Source organism: Nycticebus coucang, chromosome 10 (genome assembly GCF_027406575.1).
Source record: "Nycticebus coucang isolate mNycCou1 chromosome 10, mNycCou1.pri, whole genome shotgun sequence".
NCBI lineage: Eukaryota > Metazoa > Chordata > Mammalia > Primates > Lorisidae > Nycticebus > Nycticebus coucang.
The window spans coordinates 55,021,468-55,049,371 of record NC_069789.1 but is presented as its reverse complement, the minus strand read 5'-3'; the positions used below and the strand labels follow the sequence as shown (position 1 = coordinate 55,049,371).

The window sequence follows — 27,904 nt, the reverse complement described above, 5'->3', positions numbered from 1 at the left end:
ACTATGCTCCATTGAATTGTAAAAAAAATAGGGAAAGTAGTTAGCAATGACTGGAGGCTAACAGTTGTGTGTAATACCAAGCAGAGGCAGATGAGCGCAAAGCCTCATGAGAAAAAGACATTCAAGTAGAAAATCAGAATGATCCTTGATGGTTAGGTAGACTGTGTACATGCCCAAGGGTGTGCTCTCAAAAGCATGCCATTAGATGAGCACACTTTACAGGAAATAGACTTAACTGAACTAGTCCTATCAAGTCACTAACAAATAAGCAAGTAAGAAAACAATAAGAGGCCTTGAAGGTTCTGAGGGAAAATCAGTATCATGGTTGCTCAATGTATAAGCTCACATGGCACATTTTCAACAAAAATTATGAGACATGCAAAGAAGCAGGAAGAATGACCTATACAAGAGAAAAACAACGGCCAACAATAGAAACTGTTTTTGAGGGGGCCCAGAGGTTGGACTTAGCAGACAAGTACAAAGAAGATCAAAGCAGCTATTATAAATGTGTTCAAAAAACTAAAGTATATTGAAGGAATTAAAGAAAAGTATTATAAAAAATGCCTCATCAAATGGAAAACATCAATAAAAATAGAAACTATTTTAAAAATCACACAGAAATTCTGAAGTTGAAGAGCACAAAAATAAAAATTTACAAGAGGAACTCAACAGATTTGGTTTGGCAAAAGAAAGAATCAGTAAATTTGAAAATGGATTGATTGAGATTATGTAAACCAAAGTATCTAGTGAAAAAAAAAAACACACAAGGAAAATGAACAGAGCATCAGAGAAATGTGGGACACCTTAAGTGCACCAACATATGTATAATTAGAGCTTCAGAGGTAGAAGAGAGAGAAAGGAGTATAAAACTATTCAAATACAAAGCAGTTGGAGACATCCAGATCTGATCAAAACAAACAAACAAAAAGCCATTAACATACACACCTAAGAAGCTAACTGAAATTATGTAAACGAATGCAAAAAGACCCAGAACCAGATCTGGAGATGTCATAGTTATAATGTCAAAAACCAAAGATAAAGAGACTATCTTGAAAGTAGCAAGAGAAACACAACACATCCTTTACAATGTATTGTGCATGTAACCCCAGTAAGACTAGCAACTGACTTCTCCTTAGAAATGATGGTGGCCAGAAGGCAGAGAGATGACACTTAAGAAGAAAACAAACAAACAAACAAACAAACAAAAAAAAAAAAAAAAGTGAAGAAAGAAAAACTATCAACCAAGAATCCAGCAACACATTTCAATACAATGCTATAATTATTGCTTTATATAATATTATGTTTAATGTCTTTTATGGTAGGTGAGAGAAAAAAGGAGGGCAAGTATATATTTATAGGGTCACTATGTTAATCTTCTTATTCATTATTTCAGTTCTCTTTACCTCCTGTGGATGCAAGTTATCATTTCCATACTAGAATATAGCTTTGTTCAAGAAAAGAAGAAAAAATAGGCAGTTACATTTTTTTTAAATTACCTCCCTAAAGACCTGTGCTGGTGCTCATTGTTTTTCTGTGTGTATTCAAATTACTGTCTGATGTCACTTGTTTTCAGTCTGAAGAATTTCCTTTTAGTATTTCTTGGAATGATAGTCTTCTAGCAACAGTAAGATATCATTTCTCATCCATGAGAATGGCTATAATATAGTATTATAAAAATGCCTCATTGACATAAAGAAATAAAGATCTATTTATTAAAAAAATCATAATAAATGTTTGTGAGGATATGGAAAAATTAGAATTATCATACACTACTAGTGGGAATTTAATGAGTTCAGTCATTTTGGAAAAGAGTTTTGAAAGTTACTCCAAAGTTTAAGCATAGAGTTACCATATGATCCAGCAATTATCCTCCTGGAAATGAGAACAGATGTCCATACAAAGAAATTTAACCAAAAGACCCAAATGCCCATCAACTGAAAGAATGGCCAAGGCCTAGTCTCAAAAAATGGTTGGAGCTTGGTTTGATCTTGCCAAGCCATTAAATGATAAATTTCCTGGTGTCATCTAGACTAGGAGAATGACTGTTGTTTATTTTCCCCAGTCAGTCAGGAAACAGAAAGATAGATTAATTTGTATGTGACAGTTTTCCTGCCATGTTTATCTCACCATCCTAATGCTTTAATGAAGGATATTTCTGATGTACAAAAATGAAGAGAAAGGAAGTTTAATATTTGGGAGTGCCCTTAGTAAGAACCTCTCTGATGCTATGCACACTTGGGTGAAGGTTCATATGTGTTTTCTGGTGTGGCTGATACATCAGCCATTTGTAGGCTGGTTCCTAGCTGAATGAACACAGACACCCTTTGTGCGGACAGGCTCATTGATTGCTGTGGCAGCCCTAGTAACAGGGTCCTTTCCTTTTCTTCTTTTATGTATAGAGAGTTGCACTGACTTACCAGTTATTCCACACGCTTTCTGGGAAGTTCAGCCAACTGAGAAAGGGTATCCTGTTGGGACTGTGCTGAAATATCGCTGTCTTCCTGGCTACAAAGCCCTTGAGAATGAGCCTACAACTGTGACTTGTCAAGAAAATTTGAGATGGACCCCCTACAAAGTGTGTAAGGGTGAGTTTTGTTTTAAAATATTTATATGTCTTAAATGTCCAGTACATATTGAGATTCTCTACCTCAAATGAATGTGATTTTATCCTTCAAAATAAATTTAGAGCCATATTAATTCAACAGAATAGAGAAGTTTTATTGTAAGAAAAGACCATAAACTTAGAGTTTGAGTTGTTGAGAAATCGTAACTTAACCTTATGTCACATCAGAATAAAATGAGAAATAAGCACAGAAGTCAAACTGTATGCAGTTTAAATGTTAGCTTCCTTACTGGGAAAGTTAGAATGGAGAACACAGCTCAGTTGCTTCATAGCCCTATCTCTCCACTGTAGACATTAGGATGCTTGACCCTAAAAGTCTGTGACACAATCATGAACACAGCAAGCTTCAAGGTGACTTGTGTCTCATAACTCTTGAGCCATGAAATGCAGGAAGACAAAGCCAGGTCTCCTGGTCTTCCTCTGGAAGACAGACCCTGACTCCTGAGCAAGTATTCCTGCCTCAGGAGGATAGAAAGGAGAGTTTCTCCATTTTCAATGGTGGGAAAAGCTCCTCTGATTGTGGGGATGAGGGGGGGCTGAAGGGCAGGTGGATGCCATTTCATGGGCCTCAGTGGAATTGACAAGAGAGGGAAAAAAATCCTCCTGCTACTCATCTATCAGAATCCTGCCATTTTATAAAGGTAAAGACATTAAGGGCCAGAATACAGGGAATTTTGTGCTCCAGATGAGGATCTGAAAATATGTGAAAATCACAAATATTGAGAAGTGACAATTTAGATTAACCTATCATAAGATGACTATAAAAGTTTAATTTCTTTGTTTTCTTGAGACAGAGTCTCACTCTGCTGGCTTGGGTAGAGTGCCGTAGTGTCATGGCTCACAGCAACCTCAAACTTGAGCTTGAGCCTCTTGCCTCAGCCTCCCAAGTAGCTCAGACTACAGGTGTGTGCCACTATGCCCAGCTAATTTTTCTGTTTTTAGTAGATATGGGGTCTTGGTCTTGCGCAGGCTGGTCTTGACTGCCTGAGCTCAAGCAATCCACCTGCCTCAGCCTGCCAGACTTTTAGGATTGGTCTGAGTGACAGAGCCTGGCCCAAAGTTTAATTTCAACGATTCAGACTCATTTGGGGGAAATAGAATGAAAGATTTTTAATACACTTTTTGGTCATTTAATAGAATTTTCGGTTTAATAGATTTTTGGTCATTTAATAGAATGACCAAATTAAAGATATATTTAATAAAATGTATTACCACCACTTATATAAAAACTTTTTGCTTATATATGCTTAAAAACCTACACTTTTGGGTATATTTATTTTACCCATTATGGTTTTATTGACTTAATGACTTAAAGTATATTTGTACCTGTTTTAAAAACATAAGTAAAATTGTATTTGTCTAAAGTATGAAATCTGACCAAACATGAATTTAAACTCATGACTTACACATTTAAGAATTTTGTACATTGTAAAAGAAAAAAAAAAGAAATAAGAATTTTGTACATTGTAATGCATTACATAAATATTACCGTTGTTACAATATAGAGAATATATGAGTGTAAGGAATTTTAATTGTAGTTCATAAATAAATGAGAACTCAAAGTATTTGATATGTTTCTAAGACCCCATTGTAGTGCTGGCTAACTTCCTGAAGTGGAGAAGAGAACATATTCTGTTTTGACATTTTTTCTCATCTGTGTATCAATAAATATCAAGTTTATCTTAAAGTGTTTCTACTAATAAATAAAGAAATATATCCTATATCAGCCCTAATTGTATTAAACATGAAAACATTTTTTTAATTAGCCAAAGAGATTTAATAGGAACATGAATTTAACACAAACATGAATGATTTTACAAGCAACAAGCAAGTAAGAAATTAAACTCAATACAAATAATAAACACAAGTAAGGAATTAAACTGAATGTAAATGACTTTGTAAAATATGATGATATACATGAAGGTATTTTGCAACATGAACACTTGGCTATAGTAGTAAAAGTATACATATTGCTACAACTGTTTTCAACTTCTCTTAAACTGTTGGTATAAAATAGGAAAATTGAGCATGAAGAATTTACCTATGTTTGGGGAAAAAAATTACTACTATTTTTACAATCAGAACATATATATATACATATTTAAAAAAATTTTTTTTATAGTTTGGGATTCATTGAGGGTTCAGAGAATGAGGTTACACTGATTGCATTTGTTAGATAAAGTCCCTTTTATAATTGTGTCCTGCCCCCAAGAGGTGTGCCATAAATCATCCCCCCCATCCTCCCCACTCCATCCCCCTCCATCGTACCCTCTTCCCAGTTGCTCATTCCCCTACCCACCCCCCCTTGTATTGGCTCATCTACAGCTTTCATATTAGAATTGAGTACTTTGGATTCTTGCTTCTCCATTCTTGTGATGCTTTACTAAGAATAATGTGTTCCAACTTCATCCAGTTTAATACAAAAGATGTAAAGTCACCATCTTTTTTAGTGGCTGAGTAGTATTCCATGGTATACATACACCACAGTTTGTTAATCCATTCCTGGGTTGGTGGGCATTTAGGTTGTTTCTACATTTTGGCAATTGTAAATTGAGCTATGATAAACAATCTAGTGAAAACACTTTTAAGATAAAAGGATTTTTTTTCTTCTGGGTAGATGCCTAGTAATGGGATTGCAGAATCAAATGGGAAGTCTAATTTGAGTTCTTTGAAGATTCTCCATACTTCCTTCCAAATAGGTTGTAACAGTTTGCAGTCCCACAGGAAGTGTAAAAGTGTTCCCTTCTCTTCACATCCACACCAGCATCTGTAGCTTTGAGACTTTGGGATGTGGGCCATTCTCACTGGGGTTAGGTGATATCTCAGGGTAGTTTTGGTTTGCATTTCTCTCATGATTAGGGATGCTCACCATTTTTTAATATGTTTGTTAGCCATTTGTCTGTCTTCTTTAGAGAAGATTTTTTTCATGTCTCTTATCCAGTGATATATGGGATTGTTGGGTCTATTTTTGTTGATTAATTTGAGTTTTCTATAGATCCAAGTTATCAAGCTTTTGTCCAATTCACAATATGTAAATTTATTTTCCCATTCTGAAGGTTGTCTGTTTCCTTTGGTTATTGCTTCCTCAGATGTACAGAAGCTTCTCAGTTTAATTAAGTCCCACTTGTTTATTTTTTTTGTTGTTTCAATTGTCACAGATGTCTTCTTCATAAAATCTTTCTCCAGACTGATATGTTCAAGTGTTTTCCTCACACTTTCTTTGAGAATTTTTATTGTTTCATGTCTTAGATTTGAATCTTTCATCCATCTTGAATCAATTGTTATAAGTGGTGAGAGGTATGGGTCCAGTTTCAGTCTTTTATATGTTATTGTTTGGTTTATCAAATATCAGGTGGCTGCAAGTTATTAGTTTTATTTCATGGTTTTCTATTTGGTTCCAAATGTCTATGTCTCTATTTTTGTGCCAGTACCATGTTGTTTTGATTATTATGGCCTTGTAGTATAGCCGAAAGTCTGGTAGGGTGATAACTCCAGCTTTGTTTTTATTGCTAACAATTGCCTTGACTATATGGGGTTTCTTCTGGTTTCATACAAAATGAAGAATCATTTTTTCCAAATCTTGAAAGTATGATGATAGTATTTTAATGGGAATTGCATTGAATCTGTAGATTGCTTTGAGTAATATAGATATTTTAATAATGTTGATTCTTCCCAGCCATGAGCATGGTATGTTCTTCCATTTGTTAATATTTTCTGCTATTTCTTTTCTTAGAGTTTTATAATTTTCTTTTTAGAGGTCCTTCACCTCTTTGGTTAAGTATATTCCTAGGTATTTCATTTTCTTGGAAGCTACTGTGAAGGGAATTTTGTCCTTGTTTGGCTTCTCATCTTGGCTATTATTGGCATATACAAAGGCTATTGATTGGTGGACATCAATTTTATATCCTGAGACATTGCTGTATTTTTTGATCACTTCCGGGAAACTTGAGGTTGAGTCTTTGGGGTTCTCTAAGTATAAGTTCATATTGTCAGCAAAGAGTGAGAGTTTGACCTCCTCTGCACCCATTTGGATGCCCATTATTTCCTTCTCTTGCCTGATTGTATTGGCTAGAACTTCCAGCCGTATGTTGAATAATAGTGGCAATAGAGGACAACTTTGTCTGGTTCCAGTTGTAAGTGGAAAAACTTTTAATTATACTCCATTCAGCATAATATTAGCTGTAGGTTTGTTGTAGGTGACTTCAATCAGATTACGAAATGTACCACCTATGCCTAAATTCTTCAGAGTTTTAATTACAAAAGAATGCTGGATTTTATCAAATGCTTTTTCTTCATCTATTGAGAGGATCATATCGTCTTTGTTTTTGCTTCTGTTGATATGGTGAATTATGTTTATGGACTTGTGTATGTTAAACCAGGCTTGCATTCCTGGGATGAAGACTACTTGATCATGATGAATAATTTTTTTAATGTGTAGCTGTAATCTATTGGCTAGGATTTTTTTGAGAATTTTTTTATCTATATTCATTAGAGAAACTGGTCTGAAATTCATCTTCTTTGTTCTGTCTTTTCCTGGTTTTGGTATCAGGGTGATGTTTTCTGCATAGAACATGTTGGGGAGAGTCTTTCCTTCTCAATTTTTGGAATACTTCCTGCAGTATGAGTATAGACTCTTCTTTAAAAGTTTGATAAAATTCTTGTGTGAAGCCATCTGGACCAGGGCATTTTCTTTGTTAGGAAATTTTTTATTGTTTCTTTGATCTCAGTTCTTGAAATTGGTCTGTTCAAGAGGTCTATTTCTTCTTGATTAAGTCCAGGGAGAGGGTGTGATTCCAAGTATTGAGCCATTCCCTCCACATTGTGAAATTTCTGGACAGTTTCTTATAATATTCAGAGATGACCTCTTGTATCTCTGTGGCATCTGTTTTTATTCCCCCTTTATTGTTGCTGATTGGGGTTACTAGAGATTGTACTTTTCTATTTCTAGTTAATCTGGCCAAAATTTTCTAGATTTTATTTATTTTTTTCAAAAAACCAACTTTTTGTTTTGTTAATTTTCTGAATAATTCTTTTGTTTTCAATTTCATTAATCTCTGATTTAATTTTGGTTATTTCTTTTCCTCTCCTGGATTTGGGATTAGATTGTTCTTTTTCCATAAGATGATTCATGAGTTCACTGATCCTCTCTCTTTGTGTTTTTCTTTTTTTTCTGTAGAGACAGTCTCACTGTACTGCCCTCAGGTAGAGTGCCGTGGCGTCACACGGCTCACAGCAACCTCTAACTCTTGGGCTTCCGCGATTCTCTTGCCTCAGCCTCCCGAGCAGCTGGGACTACAGGCGCCCGCCACAACGCCCGGCTATTTTTTTGTTGCAGTTTGGCCGGGACTGGGTTTGAACCTGCCACCCTCGGCATATGGGGCCGGCACCCTACTCACTGAGCCACAGGCACCACCTCTCTTTGTGTTTTTCAAATGTAGACATCTAATATGATAAGTTCCCCTCTTAAGACTGTTTTTACTATATCCCACAGCTTTTGGTAACTTGTGTCTTCATTATTGTTATGTTTGAGAAATTCAACAATTTCCTCTTTTATCTCTTCATGAACCCAACTATCATTCAGCATAAGTTGTTTAATTTTTAAGTCTTTGTGTGGGATGAACATTTTTGTTGGCACTGAGTTCCACCTTTATTGCTTTGTGGTCTGAGAATATACCAGATATAATTTCTATTCTTTTAATTTTTCTGAAGTTTGATTTACATCATAATATGTAGTTGATTTTAGAGTACATACCATGGGCTGACAAGAAAAATGTATACTCCTTAGCTTTGGGAAGGTGTGTTCTGTATGTCTATTCATCCCATTTGTTCTAGAGTCACGTTTAAGTCCTTTGTATCTTTGTTTAGTTTCTATCTAGAGGATCTGTCCATTCTGTCAGATTGGAACAGAATTTTTTTTTTTAAGTGTCTAACTATTATGGTGTTATGGGATATAATGTTGCTCAGACCTCTGAAGGTCTATTTCATAAATCTTGGAGCATTAAGTTGGGCGCATAAATATTTAAAATTGAAATGTCTTCTTGTTGTATTGTTCCTTTGATCAGTGATAAAGTGTCCATCTTTATCGTTCTTAAGTTTAGTTGCTTTAAATCCACTTGTTTCTGAAAATAAGACTGCAACCCCTCCTTTTTTCCTGATTTCCATTTGCTTGAAATACTGATTTCTATCTCTTAACCCTGAGTCTTGATTTGTCCTTCAAGGCTGGGTGTTTCTCCTAGAGATAGCATATGGATGGCTTGTGCTTGTTTATCCAATCAGCCAGCCTGTGCCTCTTCAGTGGGGAATTCAATTCATTGACATTTATTGAAAGAATTGATAAGTGTAGTGGAGTTCTATTCACCTTATTTTGTAAAAGTCTTTTGTGTAGTTTTATCCTTTGAATCACTGTGGAAGCTAAGTTTTGATCTTTAGCTTCTGGGTGTTTACTTTGTTTGTGGTCCATTGTGGTGGTCAGTGTTGAGAAGAGGTCTATGTATTTCCTGTAGTGCTGGTCTTGTTGTGGTGAATTTCTTCAGTGTCTGAATATCTGCAAAAGATTTGATGTCTCCATCAATTTTGAAGCTTAGTTTAGCAGGTTACAGAATTCTGGGCTGAAAATTATTTTGTTTAAGAATGTTGAAGGTGGGTGACCATACTCTTCTGGCTTGGAAGGTTTCAGTTGAAAAGTCTGCTGTCATCCTAATGGCTTTGCCTCTGTAGGTCAAGTGGCACTTACTCCTGGCTGCTTGCAGAATTTTTTCTTTCATCTTGACTTTGGACAGGTTCATTACAATGTATCTTGGAGAATCTCTGTTTGAGATGAGATGACCTGGGGTTCAATATCCATCTGAAAGGAATGTGTCAGGGTCTTTAATACAACTTGAGAAGTTTTCATTTATGATAGTCTGCGGTAGAGCTTCCATTCCTTTGGGGCAATCTTCTTCCCCATCAGGAATCCCTATTATTCATATGTTTGAATGCTTCATGGAGTCTAGTAGTTCTCTAAGCATCTGTTCTGCTTTCTCTGTCTTCTTTTCTGCCTTTTTAACTACCTGGGTAAACCAGAAAACTTTATTATCTAGCTCTAAAGTTCTTTCTTCTCCATGGTATAACCTATTTTTGATACTTTCTACTGCATGTTGACATTCCCTGATTATCTTGTTCATTTCCTTACGCTTTGCTATATCCTTTATATATTCTAGATATCTTTTGTCTAACTTTTGTTTCTGTCTTCCATTTTCTCATCCATTCCTTTTATTGTCTTCATCATCCATATTTTAAATTTCCTTTCTGTTAAGACCATTAACTCTTTATAGGTGGAATCTTCTGTAGTAGCTGCTTCATGTTCCCTTGGGAGAATTCCTCTGTTTTGGTTTTTCATGTTGCCTGAATTTTTCTGTTGGTTCCTCTTCATGTGTTCTTTCTTCTTGCTCACTTCCTGTCCTCCTTTTTCCTTCTGACTACCTCCTTTGTTTCAAACAGAAGTCTTTACTGTTGATGACAGCATGTTGCAATATGTCACCAGGACACCAGGTGCTGCGGATTTTTTAGGAGACAGAGAGCACAGCCAACAACCGTTATGGTCCTTATTCCAAACTTAGTTGCCTTCAGTGATCGCCTGATTGTTTCCTCAGTATTCATATCCTGCCATGTTGGGATCTTCAAGCTCACAAGAATCCTTCTGGGGCAGGTCTCACAGAGCCCCCTGACTCTAGTTTCCGTGGGGTGTGGGAGTTCCTCAGCCTGTCCCAGGAGTGAAGTTCTGATCCTGGCAGGCAGAGTTAAGATAGCCATGCTTTAGGCCGCTTGTTTGACCATCTCCTGACCTTAACACAATGGCAGACTCCTAGCCACAGAGACCTTTTCACTATGGCTGCCTGAGCCATACTGAGCCATCAAATCTATGGCAAACCCACTCCAACAAGCATTCAAATCTGGTTGCTGTATACTGTTCAAGTCTGCCCACTCTTCCAAGCTTTCCACTCAATATTCAGCTTCCCCCAGTAACTGAAAGCTTTGGAAAGGCTTCCTAACATCCCAGACCTCTGTGTGGGGGGATTGGGGGGCTGATCCCAGCCAGCCACAATCACTTGCCTAATTTATCAGATTTCTCCTGCTCTGGATGCTACCCTGTATCCAGGTCATCACCTCCTCACTATGCTCCCTGAGTTATGACTCTTGGCAAGGTTCCCACTCCAGGTATGGGTGAGTTCTATCTTTTTCCCCAGTTGTTCTAGGAGAGCTCAGCTGAACAATCCTCTGGTCTGCCATCTTTCTCCACCCCCTCAATATGAAAGAATTTAGATAGCTATTTCTCTTAATTTCTGCATCAAGAAAGGGAAAATCTTGCTATAAAGAATACTTTAAATTTATTTTGATGCATTCACTTTCTAGGGAGATATAAACTTTTCAGAACATTCTTATTCTTTGTAACATAAGAAAACATAAGAATTTTAAGTTAATAGAGAGTTTAATAATGATACAACTTCATTAAAGCCATAAGTTTTATGAATGCTATTTACCATTGCTCTTGAGAATTTTTTTTTTTTTTTTTGGTGACTAAATGTGGTGAAGATTTTTTTTTTTCTTTTTTTTTTTTTTTTATTGTTGGGGATTCATTGAGGGTACAATAAGCCAGGTTACACTGATTGCAATTGTTAGGTAAAGTCCCTCTTGCAATCATGTCTTGCCCCCATAAAGTGTGACACACACTAAGGCCCAACCCTCCTCCCTCCATCCCTCTTTCTGCTTCCCCCCCCATAACCTTAATTGTCATTAATTGTCCTCATATCAAGATTGAGTACATAGGATTCATGCTTCTCCATTCTTGTGATGCTTTACTAAGAATAATGTCTTCCACTTCCATCTAGGTTAATATGAAGGATGTAAAGTCTCCATTTTTTTTAATGGCTGAATAGTATTCCATGGTATACATATACCACAGCTTGTTAATCCATTCCTGGGTTGGTGGGCATTTAGGCTGTTTCCACATTTTAGTAATGGTAAATTGAGCTGCAATAAACAGTCTAGTACAAGTGTCCTTATGATAAAAGGATTTTTTTCCTTCTCGGTAGATGCCCAGTAATGGGATTGCAGGATCAAATGGGAGGTCTAGCTTGAGTGCTTTGAGGTTTCTCCATACTTCCTTCCAGAAAGGTTGTACTAGTTTGCAGTCCCACCAGCAGTGTAAAAGTGTTCCCTTCTCTCCACATCCATGCCAGCATCTGCAGTTTTGAGATTTTGTGATGAGGGCCATTCTCACTGGGGTTAGATGATATCTCAGGATTGTTTTGATTTGCATTTCTCTAATATATAGAGATGATGAACATTTTTTCATGTGTTTGTTAGCCATTCGTCTGTCGTCTTTAGAGAAAGTTCTATTCATGTCTCTTGCCCATTGATATATGGATTGTTGGCTTTTTTCATGTGGATTAATTTGAGTTCTCTATATATCCTAGTTATCAAGCTTTTGTCTGATTGAAAATATGCAAATATCCTTTCCCATTATGTAGGTTGTCTCTTTGCTTTGGTTATTGTGTCCTTAGCTGTACAGAAGCTTTTCAGTTTAATGAAGTCCCATTTATTTATTTTTGTTGTTGTTGCAATTGCCATGGCAGTCTTCTTCATGAAGTCTTCCCCCAGGCCAATATCTTCCAGTGTTTTTCCTATGCTTTCTTTGAGGATTTTTATTGTTTCATGCCTTAAATTTAAGTCCTTTATCCATCTTGAATCAATTTTTGTGAGTGGGGAAAGGTGTGGGTCCAGTTTCAGTCTTTTACATGTAGACATCCAGTTCTCCCAACACCATTTATTGAATAGGGAGTCTTTCCCCCAAGGTAAGTTCTTGTTTGGTTTATCAAAGATTAGGTGGTTGTAAGATGTTAGTTTCATTTCTTGGTGTTCAATTCGATTCCAAGTGTCTATGTCTCTGTTTTTGTGCCAGTACCATGCTGTCTTGACCATTATGGCTTTTTAGTACAGACTAAAATCTGGTATGCTGATGCCCCCAGCTTTATTTTTGTTACAGAGAACTGCCTTAGCTATATGGGGTTTTTTCCGGTTCCATACAAAACGCAGAATCATTTTTTCCAAATCTTGAAAGTACGATGTAGGTACTTTGATAGGAATGGCATTGAATAGGTAGATTGCTTTGGGAAGTATAGACATTTTAACAATGTTGATTCTTCCCATCCATGAGCATGGTATGTTCTTCCATTTGTTAATATCCTCTGCTATTTCCTTTCTGAGGAGTTCATAGTTTTCTTTATAGAGGTCCTTCACCTCCTTCGTTAGGTATATTCCTAGGTATTTCATTTTCTTTGAAACTATGGTGAAGGGAGTTGTGTCCTTAATTAGCTTCTCATCTTGACTGTTATTGGTGTACACAAAGGCTACTGACTTGTGGACATTGATTTTATATCCTGAAACATTACTGTATTTTTGATGACTTCTAGGAGTCTTGTGGTTGAGTCTTTGGGGTTGTCTAAGTATAAGATCATGTCATCAGCAAAGAGGGAGAGTTTGACCTCCTCTGCTCCCATTTGGATTCCCTTTATTTCCTTCTCTTGCCTAATTGTATTGGCTAGAACTTCCAGCACTATGTTGAATAGTAAAGGTGACAGAGGACAACCTTGTCTGGTTCCAGTTCTAAGAGGAAAAGCTTTCAGTTTTACTCCATTCAGTAAAATATTGGCTGTGGGTTTGTCATAGATAGCTTCAATCAGTTTTAGAAATGTGCCACCTATGCCTATACTCTTCAGTGTTCTAATTAGAAAAGGATGCTTGATTTTATCAAATGCTTTTTCTGCATCTATTGAGAGGATCGTGTGATCTTTATTTTTGCCTCTGTTAATATGGTGGATAACGTTTATGGACTTGCGTATGTTAAACCAGCCTTGCATCCCTGGGATGAAGCCTACTTGATCATGATGAATGACTGTTTTGATGACAAGCTGTAATCTATTGGCTAGGATGTTGTTGAGAATTTTTCCATCTATATTCATGAGTGAGATTGGTCTGAAATTCTCCTTTTTGTTTGGGTCTTTTCCTGGTTTTGGTATCAGGGTGATGTTTGCTTCATAGAATGTGTTGGGGAAGATTCCTTATTCCTCAGTTTTTTGGAATAATTTCTGCAGTACAGGAATAAGCTCTTCCTTGAAGGTTTGATAGAATTCTGGAGTGAAGCCATCTGGACCAGGGCATTTTTTAGTTGGAAGCTTTTTTATTGTTTCTTTGATCTCAGTGCTTGAAATTGGTCTGTTCAGGAGGTCTATTTCTTCCTGGCTAAGTCTAGGGAGAGGGTGTGATTCCAAATATTGATCCATTTCCTTCACATTGTCAAATTTCTGGGCATAGAGTTTCTGGTAGTATTCAGAGATGATCTCTTGTATCTCTGTGGGATCAGTTGTTATTTCCCCTTTATCGTTTCTGATTGAGGTTATTAGAGATTTTACTTTTCTATTTCTAGTTAGTCTGGCCAATGGTTTATCTATTTTATTTATTTTTTCAAAAAACCAACTCCTTGTTTCATTAATTTTCTGAATGATTCTTTTGTTTTCAATTTCATTGATCTCTGATTTGATTTTGGATATTTCTTTTCTTCTACTGAGTTTAGGCTTAGATTGTTCTTCTTTTTCCAATTCCATAAGATCCCTTGTGAGATTGTTGATGTGCTCTCTTTCTGTTTTTCGAATGTAGGCATCTAAAGTGATGAATTTTCCTCTCAAAACTGCTTTTGCTGTATCCCACAGGTTTTGGTAGCTTGTGTCTTCATTTTTGTTATGCTTCAAGGAAGTTAATGATTTCCTGTTTTATTTCTTTCTGCACCCATCTGTTATTCAACAGAAGATTGTTTAATTTCCATGCCTTTGGGTGGGGTTGAGCATTTTTGTTAGAGTTGAGTTCCACCTTTAGTGCCTTATGGTCTGAAAAGATACAAGGTAAAATTTCAATTCTTTTGATTCTGTTAATATTTGTTTTGTGTCCCAGGATATGATCAATTTTGTAGAATGTTCCATGGGGTGATGAGAAGAATGTATATTCTTTATCTTTGGGGTGGAGTGTTCTATATGCGTCTATCAAGCAACAACCCAAGTTGTTCCAGGGTCTCATTTAAATCTCTTACATCTTTGTTTAATTTCTGTTTAGAGGATCTGTCCAGCTCTGTAAGAGGTGTGTTAAAGTCCCCTGTTATGATGGTATTATCAGATATCTTATTGCTCAGACTGAGTAAGGTCTGCTTCAAGAATCTGGGAGCATTTAAATTGGGTGCATCAATATTTAGAATTAAAATGTCTTCTTGTTGTATTTTTCCCTTGACCAATATAAAGTGACCATCTTTGTCTTTTTTGACTTTAGTTGCTTTAAATCCACATGTATCTGAAAATAAGATTGCAACTCCTCTTTTCTTCTGAATTCCATTTGCCTGAAAAATTGTCTTCCAACCCTTGACTCGGAGCTTGAATTTGTCTTTTGAAGCCAGGTGTGTTTCTTGCAGACCGCAAATGGATGGCTTGTGTTTTTTAATCCAGTCAGCCAATCTATGTCTCTTCAGTGGGGAATTCAAGCCATTAACATTTATTGAGATAATTGATAAGTGTGGTAGTATTCTATTCGTCTTATTTGGTGAGAGTCCATTGCTTAGTTTTATCTTTTGCATCAGTGTGGAGGTTAGGTTCTGTCCTTTGATTTCTGAGTTCTTACTTTGCTGCTGATCCATTGTGGTGGTCAGTGTGCAGAACAGGTTGAAGTATTTCCTGTAGAGCTGGTCTTGTTGTGGTGAATTTCCTCAATGTTTGTATATCCGTAAATGATTTGATTTCTCCGTCAATTTTGAAGCTTAGCTTAGCAGGGTACAGAATTCTGGGCTGAAAATTGTTCTGTTTAAGTAGATTAAAGGTAGATGACCATTGTCTTCTTGCTTGGAAAGTTTCATTAGAGAAGTCTGTGGTCACTCTGATGTATTTGCCCATGTAGGTCAACTGGCGCTTATTCCTGGCAGCTTGCAGAATCTTTTCTTTTGTCTTGACTTTGGACAGGTTCATCACAATGTGTCTTGGAGAAGCTCGGTTAGAGTTGAGGCGACCCGGGGTCCGATATCCCTCTGAAAGCAGTGTGTCAGAATCTTTGGTGATATTTGGGAAATTTTCTTTTATAATATTTTCTAGTATGGCTTCCATTCCTCTGGGGCATTCTTCTTCCCCTTCTGGAATTCCTATAACTCGTATGTTGGAACGCTTCATAAAGTCCCATAATTCTGACAGTGAACGTTCTGCTTTCTCTCTCTTCTTTTCTGCCTCTTTTACTGTCTGAGTTATCTCAAGAACTTTGTCTTCTACCTCTGAAATTCTTTCTTCTGCATGGTCTAACCTGTTGCTGATACTTTCTATTGCATCTTTAAGTTCCCTAATTGACTGTTTCAGTTCCTTCAGCTCTGCTATATCCTTTTTATATTCTTCATATCGTTCATCTCTTATTTGATTCTGTTTTTGGATTTCCTTTTGGTTATTTTCCACTTTATTAGCAATTTCCTTCATTGTTTCCATCATTTCTTTCATTGTTTTCAACATGTGTATTCTAAATTCCCTTTCTGTCATTCCTAACATTTCTATAGTGGTGGAATCATCTGCAGCAGCTACCTCATGGTCCCTTGGTGGGGTTGTTCTGGACTCGTTCTTCATGTTGCCTGGAGTTTTCTGCTGATTCTTCCTCATGAGTGATTTCTTTTATCTGTTTCCTTGCCCTAATTTTCCTTTCACTTCCTCTTGCTCTTTAAGTTCTTGTGCCTGTGGACTAAGGGTTACAGGACCAGAAGTGTGAGAAGGTTGAAGAGCAAAAAAAGGGGATGAAAGAAAGGAGGGCCGAGTGATAAGAAAAAAAGAAAGATAGAGAAAGGAGAGGGGGTGGATATAAGGAATATTGACAAAAAGAAGAGAGGCACAGAAAGAGGGAGACAGGGCAATATAGGTGTACAGTAGGGTACTTTGACACAACCTTAAAAAACCCCACCTTCTGGGGGTGCCCAGTTGTGTGGTTCCCTTGAGGTCAGCAGCTCTTTGCTAACCTGATCAGACACAGTACCCCACTTCCACCAAGTAGAGAGGAAAGACAAAAATGCTATAAATTAAACCAAAACAAGCAAACAGAAAACTTTACAGGGATAAAATTGGGTGAAAAACCAAATGATAGCGGTAGAAACACTAGCAAAAATGAAGTTGTAGTTATTAAAGAAGGCAGCAATGGGAAATTATAATTAAACTAGGAAAATTGAGAAAGAAAAAGGGATCTGTATGGAAAAGATTGAAATTAAAAAAACAAAAGAACATCAGCAACGTCAAAATAAACAAACAAAAAAAACAACCAAACAAAAAAAAAGAAAAAAATACACAACCAAAAACAAAGCAGTTTGTATATGTTATTGAATATTGTCTGCGCAACACGTGGTCTTCTGGGGTATGAGATGTTAGTCACAGTTCTGATACCACTGGAGGCTGCTGATTTCTCAAACCCCAGCAGGTAGACACCCTAAATCTCTCTTCAGCCTACTTAAAAGGCACTTTGAACTTGTAAACTTGCTGAGCAGAAGCTTTCCCAGCTTTCTCGCTGGAATCACTGCTGAAGTGGCTATCCACTTACCAGTGTGCCAAAACCGGTCTCACTCTGCCCCGGAGGGTTAGGGCTGCAAGGCGGCTCAGACCCCACCCTTAGGCTACTTGGTTGCTGGGTTACCAGCTCCCACCCATTTCTAGCTCTGCGACCCTGAGGGCGGAGCTTGCCAGGGCAGATCACTGACAATGGATCCGTGTGACCCACCGCCAAACACTATTAGCTCCGTCTGGCTCAGCGGCTCAGACTGGGGCCCTAGACAATGGCCAAAGTTCTCCGCACTCCTGCTCAGGCCTTCCCCAAGGCAGTTCAACTCAGTGCCAAGTCCAAGGACATCAAAACGGTTCACAGGTAAGGCCTTTCTGGTTTGCAGTCTCGCTGCTACTGAACTTACAGTTGTGGGCGGGTTTAGACGGATTGAACACACGCGACCACTTGCTGGTTTTCCACTGTTTTAGTCCTCCTCTTGGGGTCCCGAAGTCTCTCGCTGACTCCCTGTATCCTCATAGGAATGATGATAGGCAGTTCCCACCAGCCAGAGATGCCTAGAGTCCTATCTCCCCAGACTCACGGTGCCCAGATGCAAGGAAGCTGTTACTCGGCTGCCATCTTGCTCCGCCTCCTTGCTCTTGAGAATTTTGAAAATTGACATTTTCACTCAGGTTTAATACGAGTTTTATCTTGGAGGTTCCTGAGGAAATTGCTTAGCTGGAGGCAAATGACTGGATTAGGGTATTTTAGTAAGTTAGGAACAGGGAGAGGAGACTTGGAGTATTGTGAGTCTCTTCAGTGGTGAGAACTTCCAAAGGTAGCAATAAGATTGTTAGCCTTGGGAGCCTCCTTGGGGTGATTTTACTAACCATTAGCCTCACTTTTTATTTTTTAGAGTTATGTTGCCCAATACCAGAACTAAATGATGGTGAAATCACTCATCATAGAAAAAGTCGTCGCAGTACTGACTGTGTCTATTTCTATGGAGATGAGGTTTCATATTTATGTTCTTGGGCCCAAGAACATTCTGCTACATGCCAATCAGATGGCACATGGAGTCCCCACACACCATCATGTGGTAAGAGTTCATAGAATTACATGTATTGTTTTTGGAAGTTCTTCATATCAATGTGATGGTGATTGGTAAGAAGTTTAATAATTAGTGAAACATTTTTATATACTCTGTATGATTCTTGGAGTGAACCTAGCTTTCACTTTTTATCTCCTATCATTTGTTCCCATTCTTTTGGCCTTCCCAGTTTCCTCTTCTGTTCTAAATCAGACTACATCTAAGAGATTCAGCTGAACTTTTCAATTTCTATGTTTAGTTTCTTTGGATTTATTCTCTCTTCTTCCTCTATTTCTGGCCTATGTGTCTTAATCTGCAGAAAAACACTTGTCCAAGTCTGTTTGAACCTGCCTACCTGAGCTTCCTTCCTCCAGCTTCTTTCAAGCAGTCTGACTGTCACTTTAATGTGAAATTCTTCCCTTACCATCATCAAGAGCTGATAGTGCTAAACACATCACACTGTTCTCCCCACCTCCCACCCCCCAACCCCATGTGTTTGATTGGCCCATGTATTGTTGATCAGGACCCATTCCCCTGGTAGCAAAACAATTTGTCTTCTAGCAAGAAGGCCAAAGGAGCTCAAAGTGGCCAGGCCTTAGTTGCAGTTTATAAATTAATATGAAAATCCCTGCCTGCCCTGGAAGAAATGTTTCCAATTTTCCAACAAAGACTTTTAAACCTGTAGGTACCAGAATTTCAGAGATGAAAACCATAAATTCCCAAATGGATCAGTTACAGTTACTTGGATTCATTCATGCTTCCATCTCGTGGTTCCTGGACCCATGCATTTATTTTATTGGGAACCCAGAGCCTTACTCAGGTTAATATTTGATTTAAAGTAGATACTCCTTTGTGGAAAATAGAGTCCCATCATTGTCAAACACTGCCTGTCATCCGGCATAGCCACTGTGCCTTTAACCAACCATTCTAATCTTCTCACAGGTCAGCAGGTTTGGATGACGCTATATGTGATTTGAATAGTGGATTCCATGACCATGGTCCTACTGACACACCTTTTTGATATGCCTGGGTCTTCTGTTTGGATGTGGTGAATTCTATGTCAATTGTTCAAACACTCTGTAATCATTCACATAACAGCGCCAACTGAGGTCCTGCAGGCCGAAAAGGCAAACCTGTACCTGTAATACTTATATATTTCTATCAGAATAAATTGTTCTTCTTTCCAGAGTAGAAGGGGTCTATTATAGTCAACCTGCTGGTAAATGCGTTTTTGGTTGCCTCAAGTGATGGTGTCATATTAGGGACTTAGCATTGATGCTGGCAGGTTGGAAACTCAGTGACAACAAATAGCCTTTGTGAGAGGGGGTCCATGATGTTGGGCCCATGCTTATTCTCCATTCATGCTACATGGCCATGTTGTGGCTCTTCCTCTTATGCCACCACCAGTGAAGCCAATGACAGAGAATGACTAACTTCAACTGGCTGAGACTTGTTTTTTTTTCTATTATACATAGTGGTTTACTGCCTCTTTTATTAGGGATGGTCTGGTGTCAATACACAAAATAATAATCTTCAAGATTCCTGCCCATTTTTTTTATGTCCATTTACCTGCTTTTACACTAGATCTTCTTGTGCCCAGTCTTCCAGTCTTTCTCTTTGCAGGGCTCTGACCTAAGAAGCCATTTATTCTATGCATGAATCTTAATTGTGTCTATCTTTAGGCCAATATTTTTAGGTGTATCACTCATAGCTCACTGTATCAGTAAGATTTCCCCTTTCATCTCTCTGTTGAGACCACCCTTGATTGTGCACAGTTTCCATCCATTTCAGTTTGTACATACTGACAGAGTGAAATAAACTGATGGGTTGATTATTTTGAATTGAAAACGTTGGAGAGATTATAGTTTGTGAACAAGATTGCTGACCTGTCTCTTCCTGCATGAGATAATTTGTAAAGTTTTATTTTGGGGGGAGGGAGTGTGCTAGAAGGAGAAAAAAGGCCTAGGGGTTGTATTGAACCTTAAAAAATAAACTTTTTAAAGTTACATTTATTCTCCACTAGTTTTATATCTTTCTTCTATATGTGGAAGTAGTCTCCTGTGACTCCCCTAGAGATATACTGCATCTAGCCAGATCACCTTTTTTCTTGTCATTTCTCAAATATATTACTCTTTATCTGAAAAGCATAAAAACATATTACTTTGACAACATTTTGGACTTCACTCTGTGGGAAGACCCACATCTAAGACTATTAGCATTTCTGTATCTTTATCTTGTTGATTTGCCCATGCCAATTTTGTCTGTAGATATAGTTAAGGAGCCAACATAAGAGCTGAAGAACAAAGGCTTTGGAAGTGATCCTTGACGCCTCTACAACAGAAACAAAAAATGTCCATCTGTGAACAAGCTATGACTTCTCTCTGTTCTGTCAGTTGGTTGGTTGTAATAAAGAACATATAGATCCATAAGTGTGTGCAATAGGAGAAGAAATTGTGCAACAGTAGCTGGGCACAGTGGGAATTGAGCTTCTTGTCAGTGCAGCCCACTTCTTCCATCTTGCCCTGCTCGTGCTCAATCTCAGATGCACCACTCCCTTCTGATAATGGATGGTTCCCTACCTGAGAAACCCAGCTCAGATGAGTACTTCTGGCTCCATGGCCACCTGATGACCCAAGGTCAGTAGCTTTTTCCTAGCAAGACCTATTAAGATGGCAGGAGTTATATTTCAAAAAGCAAATTCTCTGCTACAGTGTATGGCCTTGCTTCAGGATCTCAGGGGCGTCTGGTATGATTGTCCAATTGACATTTGCATCTTTATTATTTTTTAAATTACAATCATCTCAAATACATTAGGCTCTCGAGGGTCCTAAAGCCCAAACAGCAGGTGTGATTTCACTGCTGAGTAGGCCTGCTAATGTGCATGTTCCTAACATGGGTCCAAATCAAACCTGGTAGTCTTTTGTGTCACTCAGCATATGAGTTGGAATGGAAGATGATGCCTCTGGGTTGTGAAGGGGCCTGCCAGCTGCTATGCTTCATTCTTCTTGGTAAGACATGCAGCTTACCTTATAGTAATTTGGCTTTAGTTTGGCTTTAGTTCCCAGTATTCTTGAACCATCAACCTCCAAAAGTTTTACTGACACGTCAAATTCCTGAATCTTATCTTTTGTACTTTAGAACATCATCACGCTAGCTACTTCTTGCTCATTCAGTAGGATTAACATGATGCCACCTATGTACTGACTTAGTATGACTTTCTGTGGATCTCCTCATGGCCAAGATGTCTTCAGATTTTATTATGACAGGGACAGGAAAGTTATCATGGCCCAGGGAGAAAGCAGCAAATGTGTACTCTTGCCTATTTCTTTTCACTTTTGTGGTATATGGATTGGTGAATTTAATGAAGCTGTAATGGGATGACCATTCTCATTTATATAGCTGTTTAAGAAAAGGGTACATGTTGGATCTATTAAGTATAGAGTATAAATGTCTTAACACAATAATTAAGTAAATGAGGTGAGGGATATATTTACCAGTACAATGTAAGCATTTCCAATTATATATGAAATCAGCACATTGTACCCCATAAATGCATTAATTTATACATGATCTACCTTTTTGTGATTTAATAATAAAACAAGAAATTAGTGGCACTCACTTCCCCATTCCCCTCCTAGTCCTAAGCATGTGAAATTACATTTTTCATACATTTTACTTACTTTGCTTTGGGTAAGGTAAGGTGGGTGGGCAGGATCAATTGCTTCTTTTTGGTCTTCTTTCAAATGAAATTTCTTACCCCACAGGCCAAGGGTCAATATGGGGGTGGGGTGGGCTAACTACCAGTTTTGTCTTCTCTGATTATACTTTCAATGATGATGTAAATGACCAATGGGAGAGCCGTGATGGTTCCAGGTATCAGTGTGAACTAGACCCCTATGTTTAATACCCCTTGGATACTGTATACCTTTTACAGTGCATAACTACCTACAGAAATAAGTCCTCTTTGAGGACTGGGGCACTCTTTAATGTGGGCATTTTTGAGGGTTGTACAACATCTTTACTTCTGGAACTAGACTCTTCTTCAGTTAGTGGTCACCAGGCCTGAAAACTGGCCCAGGTCTAGACACTGAGGACAAGATTGTGAGTTTTTGTTGGGCCAAATATCATCAGTTGATTGATCATCCATCCTTAATTTCTTTTCATGAAACAAAGAACGTATTGTCTTTCTTGGCTGCTCATCTAGTTTTGCCCCTAAGAACATCATGGTCTATTAATTATCATAATCCTCAGGCACTCCCTGGTTTTGTCTATGACCTTGCAATTCACTATAATGCTTGGATTCATATAGCCTCTCTCTTCCTTACATTTTTTGGATAATTTTTTTTTTTTAAGAGACAGAGTCTTCATCTCTCATCTAGACTGGGTGCAATGGTGTGATTACTGCCCACAGAGTTTCCAACTCTAAGGGTCTAGTTATCTTCCTACCTCAGCTCTCTGGAGAAACTGAAACAAGCTCCAACTTCTCTCTGTTCTGTCAGTTGGTTGTTTCTAATGGAGAACCTATAGAGCCTTAAGTGTGTGCAAAGGGAGAGGAAATTGTGCAAGAGTAGCTGGGCACAGTGGGAATTGGACTTCTTGTTAGTGCAGCTCACATGTGCCATCTTGTCCTCCTCGTGCTCAATTTCAGATGCACTTTCTTCTGATAATGGATGGTTCCCTGCCTGCCCTCATAATGGTGTGTCTGACAGACCCAGCTCAAATGAATACTTCTAGTTCCCTGGCCATTTGATGACCCAAGTTCAGGAGCTTTGTTTCTAGCATGACCAAATAACATGGCAGTTTTATTTCAAAAAGGAAATATTCTGCTACAGTACATAGCCTTGCTTCAGGATCTCAAGGGCCTATGGTATGATTGTCCCACTGATAATTGCACCTTTATTTTTTTTTTAAATTACAATCACCTCAAATACAGTGGGCTCACAAGGGCCCTAAAGCCCAAGAGGCAAGGGTGATTTCACTGCAGAGTAGGCATGCTGTCATGCCCTTTCCTTTTTTTTTTTTTTTTTTTTTTTTTGAGACAGAATCTTACTTGGCCACCATTGGTAGAGTGCTATGGCGTCATAGCTCACAGAAATGTAAAACTCTTGGGTTTAAGTTATCCTCTTGCCTCAGCCTCCTAAGTAGCTGGGACTACAGGCCCCTACCACAACTCCTGGCTATTTATTAGAGATGGAGTCTCACTCTGGCTGAGGCTGGTCTTGAATGGTGAATTCAGGCAATCTACCCACCTGGACCTCCCAAGTTCTGGGATTACAGGTGTGAGCCACCACACCCAGACTTTCTTAACTTGGGTCAAAACAAATCTGATACTCTTTTGTGTCACCAAGCATATAAGTTGGAACAGTATTCCCAAGAATAGACGATGGTGCCTCTGGGTTGTGAAGGGGCCACCAGCTGCCATGCTTCATTCTTTTTGGTAGGATGTGCAGAGTACCTTATAGTAATTTGGCTTTAGTTTGGATGGGATATCTCAGTATTCTTGAACCATCAACCTCCAAAAGCTTTACTGACCTGTCAAATCCTTGAATCTTATCTTTTGTGATTTGGAACATCATCATGCTAGCTACTTCTTGTTCGATTAACATGATGCCGTCGATGTACTGACTTAGTGTGACTTTCTGTGGATCTCCCTATGACTAAGATGTCTTCACATTTTATTATGACAGGGGCAGGAAAATTATCATTGGGTTTAAGTTATCCTCTTGCCTCAGCCTCCTAAGTAGCTGGGACTACAGGCCTCTAACACAACTCCTGGCTATTTATTAGAGATGGAGTCTCACTAGGAAGAAAGGCCAGGCCCAGGAAGAAAGTAGCAAATGTGTGCTTTCGACTATTTCTTGTCACATTTGTGGTGTATTGACTGGTGAATTTAATGAAGCTATTATTATGGGGATAATCATTCACATTTATACAGCTGTTTAAGAAATTAGTGGCACTCACTCCCCCATTCCCCTCCTACTCCTAAGCATGAGAAATTACATTTTTTAAACATTTTACTTACTTTGCTTTGGGTAAGGGTGAGGTGGGTGGGCAGGATCAATTGCTTCTATTTGGTCTTCTTGCATATTATAGTTCTTAACCCAGAAGCCAAGGTGTCAATATGGGGGTTGGGATAATTACCCATTTTATCTATTCTGATTACACTTTCAATGATGATGTAAATGACCAACGGGAGAGCTGTGATAGTTGTAGGTATCAGTGTGAACTAGAGTCCTGTGTTTAATAACCTTGGATACTGTATACCTTTTATAGTGCATAGCTACCTACAGAAATAAACACAGGTCCTCTTTGAGGACTAGGGCACTCTTTAATGTGGGCACTTTTCAGGGTTTTACAGCATTTTCACCACTGGAACTAGACTCATATTCAGTCAGCAATCACCAGGCTTGAGAACTGGTCTGGGTCTAGACACTGAACACAACCTTGTGAGTTTTTATTGGGCCAAATACCATCAGTTCATTGATCATCCATCCTTAATTTCTTTTCATGGTACAAATAATATTGTCCTTGTTGGCTGCTCATCTAGTTTTACCCCTAAGAACACCATGGTCTATTAATTGTCATAATCCTGAGGCACTTTTGGTTGCATCTCTGACCATGCATTTCATTATAATGCTTGCATTCACTTAGCTTCTGACGTCTTTACATGTTTTTGTTAAATGTATTTTTTGTTTTGTTTTTCAAGAGACAGAGTCTTTCTCTCTCATCTAAGCTGGGTGCAATGGTGTGATTACTGCCCACAGAGCCTCCAACTCTTGGGCTGTAGTCATCTTCTGCCTCGGCCCTCCTGAGAAACTGGGAATGCAGGCATATACCCTACAACACATATCAAAAATGCTCACCTGTGAAACAAGCTCTGATTTCTCCCTGTTATGTGAGTTGGTTGTTTCTAATGGAGAACCTATTGAGCCTTAAGTATGTGCTACGGGAGAGGGACTTGTGCAAGAGTAGCTGGGCACAGTGGGAATTTGGCTTCTAATTAGTACAGTCCACTTGTGCCATCTTGTCCTGCTCATGCTCAATCTCAGGTGCACCACTCCCTTCTGATAGCAGATGGTTCCCTGCCTGCTGTCATAAAGGGTGTACCTGACAGACCCAGCTCAGATGAGTATTCTGGCTTCCTGGCCACCCGATGACCCAAGGTCAGGAGTTTTGTTCCTAGCAAGACCACATAACATGGCAGGAGTTATATTTCAAAAAGCATACAGTTCTCTGCTACAGTGCTTGGCCCTGCTTCATGTTCTCAAGGGCCTATGGTGTGATTGTCCCAATGACCTTTGAATCTTTATTATTTTTTTTTAAATGACAATCTCCTCAAATACATTAGGCTCTCAAGGATCCTAAAGCCCAAGAATTAGGGGTGATTTCACTGCTGAATAGGCTTGTTCTCATGCCCTTTCACGGGTATGAAGTCAAACTTGGTAGTCTTTTGGATATGGGTCCAAATCAAATCTGGTAGACTTTTGTGTCACTCATCATATGAGTTGGAACAGTATTCCCAAGAATGGAAGGGAAGATGGTGCCTCTGGGTTATGAAGGGGCCTGCCAGCTACAATGCTTCATTCTTCTTGGTGGGATGTACAGCTTGCCTTACAGTAATTTGGCTTTAGTTTGGATGGGATAGCCTAGCATTATTGAACCATCAAAGTTTCCCTGATTTGTCAAATACCTGAATCTTATGTTCTGTGCTCTGGGGCATCATCACGCTAGCTACTTCTTGCTCATTGAGTAGGATTAACATGATGAATGTTAATGAATGGACTTAGTGTGACTTTCTGTGGATCTCCCTATGGCCAAGATGTCTTCAGATTTTATTATGTCAAGGGCAGGAAAGTTATCGCAGCCCAGGGACAAAGCAGCAAATGTATGCTCTTGACTATTTCTTCTCACTTTTGTGGTATATCAACTGGTGAATTTAGTGGAGCTACGATGGGGATGACCCTTCTCACTTATATAGCTGTTTAAGAAATTAGGGGCACTCACTTCCCCTCCTACTCCTAAGTATGTGAAATTACATTTTTCAAACATTTTACTTACTTTGCTTTGGGTAAGGGTGAGGTGGGTGGGCAGGATCAGTTGCTTCTATTTGGTGTTCTTGCATATGATAATTCTTCTTTTTTTTTTTTTTTGTAGAGACAGTCTCACTGTACCACCCTCGGTAGAGTGCCGTGGCATCACACGGCTCACAGCAACCTCTAACTCTTGGGCTTACGCGATTCTCTTGCCTCAGCCTCCCAAGCAGCTGGGACTACAGGCACCCGCCACACGCCCGGCTATTTTTTTGTTGTTGTTGCAGTTTGGCCAGGTCTGGGTTTGAACCCGCCACCCTCAGCATATGGGGCCGGCGCCCTACTCACTGAGCCACCTTAACCCACAGGCCAAGAACTCAATATGGGGGTTAGGCTAACTACCAGTTTTGTCTATTCTGATTATACTTTCAGTGATGACAGAAAGGACCAATGGGAGAGCTGTGATGGTTGTAGGTATCAGTGTGAACTAGAGCCCTGTGTTTAATAACCCTTGGATACTGTATACCTTTTACAGTGCACAGCTACCTACAGAAATAAACATAGGTCCTTTTTGAGGACTGGGGCACTCTTTAATGTGGGCCCTATTGAGGGTTTTACAACATCTTCACTCCTGGAACTAGACTCCTCTTCAATTAGTGGTCACCACCTGAGAACTGGCCCAGGTCTAGTAGACACTGAACACAAGATTGTGAGTTTTTATCAGGCCAAATACCACCAGTTGATTGATCATTCATCCTTAATTTCTTTTCATGGTACAAATAATGTATTGTCTTTCTTGGCTGCTCATCTAGTTTTACCCCTAAGAACACCATGGTCTATTAATTGTCATAATCCTCAGGCACTCCTGGTTTTGTCTGTGACCTTGCAATTCATTAAAATGCTTGGATTCATTTAGCTTTTCCTTTCTTTAAGTTTTTGATTAAATGTAGTTTTGGATTTTTTGTACTTTAAGAGACCAAGTTTTCATCTTGTATCTAGGCTAGGTGCAATGTTGTGATTACTGTCCACAGAGCCTCCAGCTCTTGGGCTGTAGTGATCCCATGCCTTGGCCCTCCTGAGAAACTGGGAATGCAGGCATACACCCTGCAACACATATCAAAAATGCTTATCTGTGAATCAAGCTCCGACTTTTCCCTGTTCTGTCAGTTAGTTGTTTCTAATGGAGAAACTATAGAGCCTTAAGTGTGTGCTAAGGGAGAGGGACTTGTGCAAGAGTAGCTGGGCACAGTGGGAATTGGGATTCTTGTTAATGCAGCTCACTTGTGCCATCTTGTCCTCCTTGTGCTCAATCCCAGATGCAACACTCCTTTCTGATAGTGGATGGTTCCCTGCCTGCTGTCATAAAGGGTGTGCAGATGATATTCTGGCTTCCTGGCCACCTGATGACCCAAGGTCAGGAGCTTTGTTCCTAATAAGACCAAGTAACATGGCAGGAGTTATATTTCAAAAAGCATACAGTTCTCTGCTATAGTGCATGGCCTTGCTTCAGGATCTCAAGGGCCTATGGTATGATTGTCCCACGGATATTTGCATCTTTATTTATTTTTTTAAATTACAATCACCTCAAAT

At 38.8% G+C, this 27,904-nt stretch overlaps 1 protein-coding gene across 1 annotated transcript in view; it reads left to right on the top strand.

Moving 5' to 3' along the window:
- Positions 1-27,904, top strand: part of LOC128596413 (C4b-binding protein alpha chain-like) — a 57,926-nt gene that overhangs the window by 18,001 nt on the left and 12,021 nt on the right. The window contains exons 3-4 of the mRNA XM_053606050.1: positions 2,400-2,585; positions 18,111-18,293. Of these exons, the coding sequence (XP_053462025.1) occupies positions 2,400-2,585; positions 18,111-18,293 (369 nt within the window). The remainder of the gene's footprint in view (positions 1-2,399; positions 2,586-18,110; positions 18,294-27,904) is intronic.